The following is a 15,117-nucleotide window of genomic DNA, read 5'->3' as shown; positions in this document are numbered from 1 at the left end:
TCCCATGAAAAAGCATACATATTTGTGTATATGTATACAAACATGCATACAGCACTGTCTATAAACATATATATTACAATTGGACTGGTAAGTTATATGTATGTATTAAAGCTAGATTATTTTGTATTGTTGTTTTATCGTTACATAGTCCTGCTGTTAATGATAGAGATTCGGGATGTCAGGAACTCCTCTGCTGAAAGTTACGCTGTGCAAACTCTGTCTTTGGTGACGTAGACCCAACAGCCTGGGAAAATCCCAGGCAATGTTGGACTTCAGGTTCTCTTTCCACTAAAGAGGAAAGTTGTTAAGACTTTTCCCAGCTCATCTGTGACTCTGGAAGATAAGCTAATAGTGAGAGAGTGGTTCAGCCGATCAATTATTAGGTCAGCTCTAGAAAGAGTAAGTAAGGGTCACTTGGCGATTTGCAGCCAGTGTGTCACCGAAGCAGCTGTCTGGAGGTATTTGGTCACTGCTAACCCGGGTCATGGCGATGACCTACATGTCAAACTGTGTGCTTAGGATCTACTTTTGCTCCCTCTGTGCTTCAGTGTACTCTCCACACAGAGCCGGGACTTTTAACAACCGCAGTACCCCCTGCATTTAGTGCACCGAAGGAGCCTGCACACCTCTCGGTGGCTCCCCGTTTGGTTATTCCCTCCACCAGCGTGCCCTCAGGGCCGGCAGCAGGGCAGCACCCCGCGGCCCGCTGCCCCTCGGGGGCCTCCCGGAGCCTCCCCGGCCGTGCCCCGGCCCCACACACCCAAGGTCAGCGGCCGGGGCTCGGTGCCAGGGGCCGGGGAGCCCCGCCAGCGGCCGTCACGAGCCGCCCGTGAGGGGATGTCCCGTCATGGGCAGCGGGGCCGGGCCTGCCGGAACCCCGCCCGCCGCGGGCTCTACTTAGGGGCGGCACCGCAGCCGCTCGCCACAGGGTAGGTACAGCCCGACCGATCCCAACCGAGCGATTCCAAAAGATCCCCAGCGATCCCGAGCGACCCCTCGCAGCGATGAAGGCGGCCCGCATCGCCCTGCGCAGCGCGGCCCCCCTGGCGGGGGCGGCCGGAGGCAGCGCCAGCCGAGGCAGCAGCAGCCGGCTGCCGCGGGAGGTGGAGCAGTTCTCCCGCTTCTCCCCCTCGCCGCTCTCCATCAAGCAGCTGCTGGACTTCGGTGAGAGCCCCGGAGCCGCTCCGAGCTCACCCTGGGGCCGGGGGGGTGGGTGGCTGGGTGGCCGGCTGGGTGGCCGGGCGGGTGGCAGCGGTGGCGGGGGTGAGGGGAGGCGCCGCCACCGCTCTCCTCAGGCGCCCTCCGAGGGCTCCGCGCCGGTTGCCAGGCGATGCCGGCCCGCGTCAGCGCCGGAGCTGGGCTGCGGCTCTATTCTGGGGCCCTTAATGGGATTTGGGGGCGGGGGGACGACAGCAGCGAGGTCGGCTGACGGATGTTTTCGTGCCGAGCGGCACGCGTTGTCCGGGAGGAGGCGTGCGGCTTGTCCCGGCCGAGCGAACAGCCTGTACCCGGCTCCCGTTTCCCTGCTGGCAGCCGCCGAGCCTGCTCTCACGCGGCGCTGTCCTGAAGGAGCCCGTGTTTACAGGGCTGCAGCGGCTCTCCCGGATTACAAAGTCCCGCTGTCAAAATGGGAAACCTACAAACATGCCTCCCGGGGATGGGCAGTGTCCTGCTGTGCTGCAAGCCCACACGCAGGAGATCTGGCTAGTAGTAGCATGATGATTGCAAAGGATTGTAGTCTTCAAGTCTGCAGAAAGACAACAATTTATACTTGTGATTTCTTTTTTTCCCCCAACACAAAACATTTTCTTTGGTTGGATTTGTTTTGTAGGCTCAACTAATGGATGCGAGAGAACTTCTTTTGCCTTTCTGAGACAAGAACTTCCCGTGAGGTTTGCAAACATACTGAGGGAAATCGATCTTCTTCCCGACAAATTGCTAAGCACACCATCAGTCCAGTTAGTAAAAAGCTGGTAAGTAAGAACTGCTTGAATAGAATATAGGGCCTATAGAATAACACAACTCCAACAACTTTGTTGTCATAGACTATTTTGAATAACAGAAGACAGTAACAAAATAAACTAGAAATGCAGTTCATTCATCAAAGCTTAATTGCAAGCTGTTCTACACTTGAGTGGCATGCTAAAATTAAATTGAAAACCCAATATGGTCATGTTGTTGTTTTTAAAACATCTCTTAACAGTTTAAAGCTTGCTGTTAGAACAAAACTCTCTCCACTTTTCAAGAAGTGAGAAGACAGTGCTCTCTTCTCACATAACATGCACAGACCCTCGGAGTTACATGGAAGTGGAAGAGCTGGCTATATTCTTCTTTGGGTCTCTCACTGATGGAATTGCTAGCAGAACTTCTGTAGCAAATTGCCTTGGCCCATGCAGCTTAGAATTCAGTTAACATTCACTTTGTGGTTGACAGAGTGATTGGATCTGATTTAACCTTGCTCTACTGACACAACTGCAGCACTTGCAAAGAAGGCTGATGCAAAGGGCAAAAGCATTAGAGTAAGATTCAGAAACGTTCTTAATCTGGCAAACTACAGTTGTGCCTTTGCAATATGCGTCAAGGCTGTCAGACATCAGCAAAGAGGCTCAAGTGCTTAGCTTGTGACAAAGCTGATTAGACTTGGAAAAACTTTTGCTCAGGTGGCTTCCATTATTACTTATTATTTGGATCTTCTTTTGAAATGCCCCTCTTCTCTAAAACTGTAAGAGGAGTCAATGTTAAAGTGATATTTTAAATTCTTGTGTGGGAGGCAGGCATGAGAAGACTTGCATGACTTCTACAGTTCAGGCAGAAGTGACTGTGTTTCCATGCTTAGGTGGAACTTTGATACTTCAAAGATATTTCAGACTCTTAGCTGACTTGTTAAGAGTAATAACTTGGACAATACTAAGTATCTTTTCTGTTCCTAGACTAATGAAATATCCTATTCATTTGATTTTATTTTTTTAATAGGTACATCCAGAGTCTACTGGAGCTGGTTGAGTTCCATCAAAAAAGCCCAGATGACCAGAAAGTATTATCTGAGTAAGTTATACATTTGTTTCATTGAGCTTTCAATCATATACTCTACTTTTCATATGATCACTGTTCTGAACTGAATTCGGTAACTTCGCATGAATTGCTGAGCATCTCACAAACAATATGTTGAGCAATACTGCACATAAATGACCTTTGGCAGCTTGGTTTTAAGGGTGTAGTGCCTCCTGAACTGCCATGACAAAGATCAATAAAAAATGTACTTGATGTCATGTCCCTGCTTCTTTCCAAGATATCAGCTAGGGGTCATCTTAACTCCCTGCATTCTCCTGCTTAAACTCTTATGCATGAGGAAGCAGGCAATGAATTTGACATGAGTAATGATTACGCTGTTTATATTAAAAATATCCTATTTCTGGTGTAGGTCAATGTAGGTCAATTTAAAAATACAGTCTATTTTTCATTCTTTTAACATTAAGGCTACTTTACTTATCTGTGTTACTGGATTAGATAATGACTTTTGTACACAGCTTGCCTTCATGTAGTCTTAAAACAATGTTCTAATGAGATTTTTTTTACTTAGCTTTATAGATACATTAATTAGAGTCCGAAACAGACATCATGATGTGGTCCCTACGATGGCACAAGGAGTAATTGAATACAAAGATATGTTTAAAGTAGACCCTGTCACCAATCAAAACATTCAGTATTTCTTGGATCGTTTTTATATGAGCCGTATTTCCACACGGATGCTAATGAACCAACACAGTAAGTAGAAATTCTTATCTGAGGAAAAACTTCATAGAATCATAGAATGGTTTGGGTTGGAAGGGACCTTAAAGATCAGCTAGTTCCAACCCACTGCCTTCAACTTAGTGAAAAACATTTTAATGCAAATGTTTCTTAGAACTGTTGGAGATCTGCCTCAGATAACTGATGCTGAAAAGTTAAAGTGTATGACTTAAAGTAATGAGAGAATTTATTTTTTGACTACAGCCTAATTGTAGTAAGTTGTATGGAAAATGCAGGGATCTCCTTTACATCTGAAAAGCCTTTAGCTCTACACAAATGCTAACATAGTGCTATCTATGCCTTTTTAGATTTTAAAAAGGCTATCTACTGCCAGCAAACCATCTTATGTGACTACATGCTAATAATATAATTAATATAAACTTAATTTTCAAATAGTACAGTATTTGTAACTAAATACAATATTTGCTTTCATCCAAAACAGCCCTTCTTTTTGATGATAAATCCAGCTCAGGGCACCCAAGGCACATTGGAAGTATTGATCCTTGCTGTGATGTTGTTGAAGTAGTGAATGGTAAGTGTTCTGATACCATAATTTCTCTGTGATCAGTATTTATCTGCTTGCAGGCAGATTGGGTAGCCAGAAAGTGTTATAGGACGCTGACTGTTTCTTGTTGAAATAGCTGAAAGCAGTCTATCAAAACATGAGTTTTTGTAGGACAGAATTTAAAATACAAAGCAGCAGTAAAAAAATGTTTGAATAAGGCCTAGTAAGTAACAGATGAGGAAGGAATTAAAACTCTGGTGTTGAAATCAGCATTACTTACTCTTAATCCATACCCCAGATGCATCTGTTTTACAGAATCACCAAATAGTGCTGAAGACTTCCCCATACTGCTGTAATTGCCTATTTAGTCTCAGTTTCAGTGCACACAGTGTAGGTGCAACATTATCATCCCCTGTGAAGTCTGTGTCATGTTAGCAGCTATTGTGGTTAGAAATTGTATCTTGCTATGCATTGGTATAAAGCTCTACAGTATTTAATACTTCATTTCATGTATTTTAAATATTTCAGATGCTTTTGAAAGTTCCAAGATGCTATGTGACCAATATTACTTAACGTCTCCAGAACTGAAACTTAATCAAGTGAACGGTAAGATGAGGGCTTTTATGTCTGTCTTCCTGTTGTAGTCAAATCGCTGTGTTTACTGAATCAAAACGCTCCCACTTCTATAGCCATGATGGTACATACCAGTTAATTTCTCATGTGGTGGTTCCTCTTCCTTTTGTTATAAGTGCCTCATTTAATCTACTGGGTTTGAACTCAGATGTCGCTGTATCTCCAACACTACATGTCCTGAGGTGGTATTTACAAATTTGAGATAAGGAAGACTAGGCTGTAATAGCAAAATAAGTGGCTAGAGAGGAGTTCTACTCAGGTGGAAAAGTGAGTCTACTGACTGAGAAACATTGGTTCTAGTCTAAGCTGCCTGCATGTTTCTGATCTTGGGCAGTCTTCTTAACCTCTAAAACCAGGAGTTGGACTTGATGATCCTTATGGGTCCCTTCCAACTCGGGATATTCTATGATTCTATAATTCTAAAATCATTTACCTATAAAATGAAATTAACTGCTGATTTTTCAGTTTACTTGAAAATAAACTGTTTCTAAGCAGGTGATAATTACTACTTAAACACTGTTATGAGTAAACAAAACCCTTCATTTGGCAGGGGAAGGGGGGGGATATACCCCAAAATTAAAACTTTATTTTCTTGTTTTTTTGTTTGCTTATTGTAAATTTTTTGGTATTTTATCTCCCTGCTGAGTATTTCTTGTCTGTTTCTCTTCCATCTAGGAAAATTTCCAGGAGAGCCAATTAACATTGTATACGTTCCATCTCATCTCTTTCACATGCTTTTTGAGCTCTTTAAGGTATGTCAGTATATGCTGTTTCTTCCTTCAGTATTCTGAGCAGGAGCATCGATATTTAAAATCTCTAGCTAGACCTTAGTGAAATGGAGCTCTGCATAGGACAGATTTCTAAAAATTTCTTATGTGGGGAGATTGCAGTCATTGTTTTCCCAACTGCCAAAAGCTGTTTGTTGGAGGATATTTGGACGCTTTCATGCAGTGGTAACTGGGGGAAGGGAGAGAGGGAGGAAAAGTGGAACACGAGGCTGTGACAACCACTCTGAAAGCCTTCTTTTAGATTACACCTATAGAGCAGTTTTGCTGTAGTGCCTTTCCTGTGGGGTAGGAAATGCATTGAATGGAGCTGAACTATGTGCTGCCAACAAGGGATGTGGAGTTCTGGCAGTCCTTAGCAACTGTTGAGCTCAACTTTTTTTTGTAGAGACCTGCTGACGTTTCATGGATTTAGTTTATTTAACATACATTAGCCTAGTTTGGTGTTCATCAAAACAATGTAACCTCTGAAGCATAGAGGAGTCTTAAGTGTGAGACTTCTGCTCTTGTTATGCTTAGTTGCTAAGTGTTTTCTTGAAGCTAGGCGGTGGTAGAAGTGGGTGGTAACTGTGCTCAGCCTCTGCATAATAACAGGGGTATTAAACTAATGTGATTAAGTGTATAGATTGAATGTTTTCTGATGATGGTAACCTTCATTTCCACAGAACTCAATGAGGGCAACAGTTGAATTTCAAGAAAACAGTCCTTCCCTCTCTCCAATTGAAGTGACAGTTGTTCTAGGACAAGAAGACTTGGCAATTAAGGTATCTTGTTGGCCAGCTACAATAGGGGCTTAATGTAATCTTCGATTGCACGTGTTGCAGCAAATTTTATTAGAATAACTTGCTACAAGTTCTGTGACAATAGATCAAAGACACAAAGCATAAGCTTTCTGTTGATAGCCTACATAGAGCAATTATCTAACTGGAAAATAATATGCTGTGAACCAAACAGCACTTATTACTGCTGGAGGGTTTGTTTTAAATACCAGCATTTTAAATACCAGTTTTAGTACGTGATCATAGCTAACTTTTATTTTCTCTTAAATCAGATCTCTGACAGAGGCGGTGGTGTTCCAGTAAGGAAAATAGAGCAGCTGTTTAGCTACATGTATTCCACAGCACCAAGGCCAAGGATGGATAATGACCGAAATACTCCTCTTGTAAGTTTACTTTAATGCTCATGTTGCAAATAAGGTTACCATAAGTATTGGGCAGATTGATAGGTTAATAACAAATACTGAAACCCTATATCCACCCTACTGCTCTGTAGAGTGTATGAAGCCTGAGTGTCATAGATAAGTGATCTTAGATCTCTTATAGCATTAACTCTTGCTTAATGGACAAAATGAGTTTTTAAAGGTATAAATGGAAGAATAGTCCTACCTGAGCCTCATTTCTTCTACTCCAATGACAATAACTTACTTGTTCTTCACTTCCTCTCAGTTATTGAACTTAAAAGAAATACTATCTTTGCAGAGGCGAGCACAACTGGAATAGATACAGAATATAGTTACACTTTAGTAATAACCTTTCAGTAATCAAGTTGTGCTAGCAAAAACTAGGCAGGGAAATACAGAAGTGTAATGTGTAAAAGTAACACCTGTATATGTACCTTTCCTCCTCCATAGAGATCCTTTTCAAATTTTCAAATAGTCCATTTGCATGTAAAACTGATTAGAAAACTCCTTTCTTTTAAGAGAATTGCAAGAGACTTTAACAGTCTAAAGTCTCTGAACATTTTCCAGCTATTTTAAGTCATAAGAGCTAGTAAAGAATTTTGTTTTGATTTCTTTTTAGGCTGGCTTTGGGTATGGCTTGCCAATTTCCCGTCTATATGCTAAATACTTCCAAGGAGACCTAAATCTCTATTCCATATGTGGCTATGGAACAGATGCTATTATCTACTTGAAGGTATGTGTTTTGATTTGGTTTAAATAAAAATAAATGCTGATAAATTCCACTAATGCAGTGTGGTGACTACTTCAGCATCATCTTAAAGTAAACGAATTCTCTGCTTATAAGTAGAAAATGACTTCATTTTATTAAGAAATGCCAGTAAGCTTTCTAACTGATCCTTAGAGGTTAAAAAAAAAAGTAACTCAGCTATAACAAGTGTACTTGAATATCTACTATTAAGAGCTTTAAATCAAATTTAGGGGGTTCCCTGTATAGATCTCATATTTACTGATTCATGGAATATAAAATACTAGGGAAAAGTGAAGTAACAGAAATGGGAAGATCTGAGCAACAGATCCATTTTCTTTGCTGTGCTTTTTTACTCTGACAACCAGACACTTTTAGTATTAGTTCATATAGACTTTCTAGTACCTTATACTACTCAACATCTGCCATATAGCTCATATATGGGATTTGGTTATTAGTAATCTTGAATAATAGTCTGGCATATAGCACTCCCTAATAAACACAAAATGTTCTTTTAGCAGAAGAATATGGAAGTAGGAAGGGATCACATTTTGAAGCTTCTCTGTACTTCTGTAAAGTTCTTATACACTGCTTTCAGGATTATCTTGAAAATACTTCACAGAATACCTTCTAAGGCCTATAAAAATGCATAAACGTGATTTGAAGTCACTGCCTTTGTCCTGCCAAATTACTCATTGTAAACTTAGATGCTATAGTTAACTTGCTTTAGTATCTATTACAGAAACATTTGTGTAAATAACTTTGTCACTGACTTGGCACTTGAAGCATACTGTGTCAGTTTTTGTAAAGTGGTATTATTGAGAGGGGAAAAACTGAGTAACTCTTCTTGTTTTTAGGCCCTATCAACTGAATCAGTAGAAAAAACTCCCAGTCTTCAACAAATCTGCTTCTAAGCATTACCAAGCTACATCAGAGGCGGATGACTGGTGTGTTCCAAGCAGAGGCCCTAAGCAGAGTGCAGCTCTCTGAAGAAGTTGGTATCTGAGGCACCCAACGGGATCAAGCTGGCTTCTCAAGGACTAGTGTTTGGAAGTACTTAGCTACTTTCAAACAGGCAAATTCTTCAGTTTCAGGACTGGCAAAAGTGTAAGAAGCTAAGGATGTTATAGCCTAGGCTGTATGCATTACATGTGAAATGCTGCTGTGTACTTCAGACTGAAGAAAATAGAAGTCTTTTAAGAAGAGGTGTGTGTATAGAGGAAATTCAGGCTACTCCTGTGATCAAAGATTTGATGTGGTAGAAGCGTGCAATTGAGTCCTGTCTAATGCTTGAATTCCGGATACTGATAAACATCAGTTAAGCTGGTATATTTTTCTCCTAGAATAGATATCAGCAGTTCATCTTATTACAGAACTCCTCAGGTAGATAGTTGCACCTGTACTTAATAGCTGTATTTATAACATTTGGAAGATAGCCACTTACCTTGCCTACAAGACTGCTGTTTTATAAACAGTATCCAAATAGAGCCTGAGTGGGAAATGGGGGCGAACCCTTGCCAGGTAGGGAGAAAGTGTTTTCCATGTATAAGGAAGTCCCATTCTAACAAAAGAAGCAATCTTGTATTCCAGTAATAGTTCTTATGTGAAGCCTTGTTCAGAGTTACTTTTTAAAAAAATATATCAATTTTTAAGCTGTTCATGGAACAGCTAGTGAAATAAGGCTACTGTGCATAAGGAAATCGGGATATTTTAGGGACAAATTGGAAAGCCACTTAATTTTAATATCCATAAAGTTGGCCTATATCTCAGCACTCTGGAAAACAAGTGCCAAGTAGATTAGGATTTTCCGGGAACTGAAGTGAGACATGCAAGTTGTACTGAAAGGTTTTGGTGATCTGTGTTATGCAAGCATGGCATGGGAAACAATATACTTAAAATGTTGTCCTGTGATTCCTTTTTGTCATGCTGTTAGATGACTAGTGGGCTCAATACACTAAACCAAAATCTGCCTACTACCATGTCTGCCAAATATGTATCGTACCACGCTATCATGTGGTACACGGGGAATTCTCAGCCTTGAGAGCTGTGAGCACTGAAGGTCTGTTTGAAAGGTTTTTAGGAGCAGCGGTGGTGGAGTAGAATGTTATTCTGAGAACTGTACACTGTAATAGAAAGGGCTTGTGGAAATGAAGATTTAAAACATCAACAGCACTGAAAACTGTAGAGTAACTCTTACGAACAGCAAAATGGGGAATTGCCATAGGAACAGTGCCAGTGGGGGAGAGCCGTTGAGAAAATACTCCACTCTCAGTAAGCTCTTCTCCCTTTCCAGTCTCTGGATTTTTTCCCCTCCTTGTAAGCAAGGTAAGCTGAATGACAGGATAAAGTGAAGCTAATGGAAGTTACCCAACTGTACAGTCAAAGTTCATTGGGGCTGTGTAATACTACTTGAATTTTTGTTGACTGATCAGCATCATTATCTTAAGTGTATGCGAACCTTGGAAAGAAGTTGCAAATACGGTATTTAAAGCATCTTGCTCAGTTGTATGACAGATTTGTATTTACTGGGCAGAAAGCCACTCCATACTATACTGTGAATCTCAAATGAATTTTTAATAGCAATAAGAAAGCTAGAACTAACTTTATTCTAAAAGTTCTTGGTTGGGGTAAACTTCTCAATGGAAAATAGTATTCTGTTATGATGAATTTCTTTCAAAAACTGAACTTTGAAGCGTTGATGATAATTACTGAGCATGATGACTTAAGTACTGCATTGGGGCCACTCTTTTCCCAGTGAATAAGCTGCGATCACTAAAGGTCACCAATTCAGGTATATTTTAGCTCAGCTTGCTGAATGAAATGGATAACAAAAGTGAAATATCTTTGTTTAGAAGATACAGGTGTGAAAAAGCTGCTTTCACTGCCATAATATACTTGAATACTTTGACTTTGTATTGAATACAAGGTCACAAAAAATATGCCTAGGTAGTTATTGTTGTCAATTAAACAGAAATAATACTGTCTGCACCCAGGAACGCTTGAATGTGAGTTATGATCTCATGATATACTGTATATATGTACCATAGCTGCAGCTACTCCAGGTTGGAGCTGTAACTATTTTAAAGCAGCCAAAGCACATGAGTGTTATAAACAAATGTCTAATAGAGCTTACAAAATAGAAGCTTTCTGGATAAGTGTAATTTTGAATCTGTATATGCAGAACACATTCACAATGCAGACAGATGTGTAGTGCTTAAAGAACCTACGTGGAATCCCTTTAGTATTAAAAAATACTTAAGGGCTGTCTACCTAGATAAAATGGTATCTTTCAACACTTATTGAATTCTTATTCCTGAAAGTAGACTTGTAGTTTTGAGCCTTTTACTGGTTTGTAGATATTTAAATAATTTTATAATAAAATCTTTTTAATGGTTGTCTAGTATCTTTCTTTTTTTCTTCTAAGTGTACTGTAAGCATGGGCTTTTAAGTATTAATGAGTAAGTTTTACATATTAATTATGGTTTTTAACATGAGTGAGGTCTGGGTTTGGTGGTTTTTACTGGGGGGGAGGGTAGGGTTATTTGGGGGGGCCCTCTTTGGTTGGGGGGAGAATTCTCCTAGTAGGTAACTTTTGATATTGGTGATCTTTCTTGTGGAGCTCACTTATTTCAGGGGATCCTAAACATCAAAAGTAGATTGGAATTAGGAGCAAAGCAGGATTCAGGAAGTATTTAAGGGGGGGTAGGATCTGGGCAATGAGTTTCAATGGGCTTTTTTGAACAACCTTCTATAAGCTTCAGTGACAAAATTACTTGGACCCTTACGTTTCCAGTAGTGAGCTTGTATCAGTGATGGCAATTCACTGCCTTTCACCCAACATCCTAAAGGTGGTGGGGTGCAGGAGGATTGCCCACATGTCACAGTTACCTTGCTAAAACTAACTAACTGGCTTATGATGCAAGAAGCATGCGGAGCTTGACTGTTGTTGTCTTACCAAGCTATTAAGTAACACAGCTCAAAATCTGATCTCAATGTTCAGAAGTTCTGAGAGGCATCAGATGCAGCACAAGTCATGCAGTTTGTGGTTGCTAAGAAATCCGCCTCCAAGAAAACTGGCTTAGGCCTCAATTGGGTCATCAAGAAAACTTTCAGGTTCACTGCCACAAAGCTGAGGGGCAAACACTGTGCTTAGTGACTTGCTTACGCAATTCTCTTAATGCAATCATCATATTGATCTATTTTGATCTGTATTGTGTTTGATGTTAACTCCTGATGGTTGGTTTTCCCCAGCCTCTGTGTTGTGATCAGGAATACGTATTTAATGATTGCTTTCACAAACCTTTTGCTTCCAAAAATGCATCCTGCCCCTGCGGAGTCCTAGCTGCAGAATAGGGACAGACAAGTCTTCTTGAAGGGGAAACAAACATTTTGGATAACATAAATCAGTGGTAGTCCCAAAGTGAGTGGTTTCAGAGGCCAAGTTGGTAAGTGGCCTTTCAAGTGTCATCACCCACGGCTGCTGCTGTGGAAAGGATCAAACTGTTTTACTGCCAAGGGGAGACTCCTTAACAGCATGCACTGAATCTAACTGTCCAGACTTCCAGTGGGATTCAGTCTTTAACTTCTTCCATATGATGGTTAAAAAAAAGTCTCTGTTTCAGCTCTGAAATAATAGGACAACAGGCTTTTAATAGCTAGTTTGAAATAGAACTATGGTTAGTGGGCAGAACAGACTGTACCATAATAAACTGGTCCTGCACAAGTAGTGCTTTAACAGGCTTGTGTTTTCCCAGGAATATGCTGCATCCCTGATTTTTAAAAAGACAGAGTAACTGTAAAAGTGCCTATGAGTGTTTAACCTGAAAGGCGAGAGGTGAAAACTAGCCAAACTCTGGGTGTCTAGCAGTAAAGCTACAACTTACAGCTTTCTGTGCTGTTTCCCTTTCTTAATTATTTCCCCCGCACCCTAATGCCAGTGAAGTGGATCAGATGGTGTGAACTTTAAGCATTTTGGAATTACAGAAAAGTACCACCCTGACATACATCAGTACAGGTGTGTTGGAAGAAACAACCCCCAACTTAATTGCACCAGGGACTTCAGTAAGAGAAATGAAAACAAAACAGGTCTGTTTTCCCCATCCACCTTTACCGAGTTGCTGACCCTAGAGACAGGACTAGCAGCTTTCCCCTCGGTTTTTCCAAGCAGAAATACATATGCCTGCTCTGTACGCTAGCTGTGGCAGGTTTGGGAGATGCACGCAGTGCAGGCGTGAGCCAGGCACGCCGTGGAGGTGGCAGCAGCCCCTTCCTGCAGCATGCAGCCCAAATCTCCCATGAGCCAGACGAGCACGTGGCCCAGCAGGCAGTGCACAGTGTCCCCCAGGCAGGCTGCACGCAGGCTGTTAGTTCCAGACAACCTCCTGCTGTCCAGAAGGCTCCAGAAGTTTGGTTTTTTTTTTTTTTTTTTCTTCCTCTGCATAAACTCATTGAGTGGAAGAGGCCAACTCCTGATTCAGCAAAGCTCCGGAGGTACCAGCGGTTGGCTTTCTTTTAGTACGTCAGAGGTTCACTGAAATCAGCAGATTTACCCATGGCTGGAAGATGTTCTGGTTTCACAGAAGATAAGCAGATGTTGCACTTCCCCCTTTTGCCCCCTGATCTGGACCTTACAAAGGTTCCTGAAGTCAACAGAAACCACACAAAAGCATCCAGTGTTTTCTCTTCCAGCTCGTTAACTAAACTGCTTACACTGATTTTGTTACTAGTGCCTTGGGCACACCTCCAAATTAATCTCTCGGCGCCTGATAAGGGCTTGTTCGTTATCATCTCTTTCCTATCGTTTAACTAAGCTCTCAAATACACCAGACTTTGCCCTTAGTCGGTGATAATGTCCTTCCCATAGCATTATTACAATATAAGCTTTGATACCTTTGATAAGAAACACTACCAGACTGGAAAAACAATTTTTTTCCCTTACAGTGGTGACGGTGACTTGAGTCATCGGGTTATAGCCCCCAGTAACTCTCTGCCACAAAATCCCAAAGTAGTTTTGGCAAACAGAAGGTAGAAGTTGGCAGTTTTTGACATTTCTTGGCTCATCTGATTTGGGGTGGGGGGGGAAGGAGTTGAGATGTAAAGAGGAGGGAGCGCTTTTCTGTTAATGTCTTTGATTTTGCATTCCCTAGAAGCTGGCAACACAATTTTAAATGCCCATATCCCAATCCTGTATTACAGGATCTAAAGTGGCTTCACGTGTCTGTGCTGGCATGCATGTTCATGACAGAACGACTTACTCAGCACCTGGCCAGGTGCTGCTCCTCCGCTCAGTCAACAGAGAGCAAGCAGGACACCCTGCCAGCACTGTGGCAGGCAGTCTCCATCAGCCCCGCTTCTCTCTACTCACCTTACAGGGAGGAAGGGGCAGAAAATCCCTGCAGGGAGTCTGAACTCTCTGCTCTCAAATGCTGGATGGCATAACAAGAGACTGGAACACAGTCCTGTGGGTTTGGAATATTCTCATGACTCTTAATGTAATTTTTTTATAAAAGTAGAATAATACGTAGAAGTTATCACTAGCTGCTCCTCATCACCTCTCCTATATATTCCTTAAAAAAAAAAAAAAGCCTAAACAGAGTGCAATAAATTGCTCCATGTAGAGTTAGCAGAGATTTCTCTGTGCCCCCCCTCTGCTCTGCACTTCCTACCAGGAAAAGGAAGGACCTACTTGATTTCCTGCTGTGTAAGCAAGAGCCCCTTAAGTAATGAGCCTCACACTGCCTTCCTGGAATCATGTCCAGTCAAAAACCCAGACAGACTTGTGATGCTGGGAAGTACAGCGAGAGGAACAACCGCCATTCTCTTCGTTCAGGGCTGCAGAGCATCCTCAAGGCGCTGAGAGAGAGCTTGGGCTGCCACACCTTAAGTTATGTGAATGTGATACATCCAGATAGGCCCTGCCTGGGAGGCTTAAATAAGACAAGCCAGTAAAAATAAATAAATAAAATAAATAAATAAATAAATAAATAAATAATCTTTGTTTACACGTTGGGCTTTCTGTGCTGCGTCATCCTAGTTGTCTGGGCCTGAAACTGAGAACATTGACCTAGGATTCAGCACACCAGGTAGAACATCTTATCATGATACCACATAAGTATCAGTATGTATGTGCCTACATGGGAGCTTTCAAGCTCCCACTCTAGTGATCAGAGATGATATACCCAGAGGACATCAGAAGGCTCTCAACTCCTCCCAAAGCAGACACCTCCATTTAGCCAGCTCATAGCTCTCCTGGCTTCAGTGGCTGAGCTCAACTGCCTGTGGTGGAACCCTGGATGCCAGGGGCACATGTAGGCACCTGCATTTAGATGGCTTCAGCTGTGATCTGACTCCCAGCTAGTTCAGTTGCCTAAAAATAGTCACCCGATGCTATGTGAGAAGGCCTGGTGTGTTCTGCCTGCCTCTCATTTGTCCCTCCCTATGAAGAGAGATCTGCTGCAGGTCCTTTGTCACGTCCGCCAGG

At 41.8% G+C, this 15,117-nt stretch overlaps 1 protein-coding gene across 1 annotated transcript; it reads left to right on the top strand.

Annotated features, from left to right (window-relative positions):
- The first annotated feature begins 927 nt into the window (after nt 1-927).
- On the top strand, nt 928-11,029 carry PDK4 (pyruvate dehydrogenase kinase 4). The gene is given in 12 exon segments (XM_035545231.2): nt 928-1,164; nt 1,832-1,973; nt 2,974-3,045; nt 3,581-3,765; nt 4,232-4,321; nt 4,823-4,900; nt 5,603-5,679; nt 6,378-6,476; nt 6,764-6,874; nt 7,512-7,625; nt 8,495-8,518; nt 8,520-11,029. Coding segments are annotated over 12 exon segments (1,260 nt in total). The 5' UTR covers nt 928-1,004; the 3' UTR covers nt 8,628-11,029.
- The last annotated feature ends 4,088 nt before the right edge of the window (nt 11,030-15,117 follow it).

The sequence above is a fragment of the Cygnus atratus genome, chromosome 2, assembly GCF_013377495.2.
Source record: "Cygnus atratus isolate AKBS03 ecotype Queensland, Australia chromosome 2, CAtr_DNAZoo_HiC_assembly, whole genome shotgun sequence".
Taxonomy (NCBI): Eukaryota; Metazoa; Chordata; class Aves; order Anseriformes; family Anatidae; genus Cygnus; species Cygnus atratus.
Note: the sequence above shows the minus strand (reverse complement) of the source record. Positions and strands in the feature narration are given on the sequence as shown.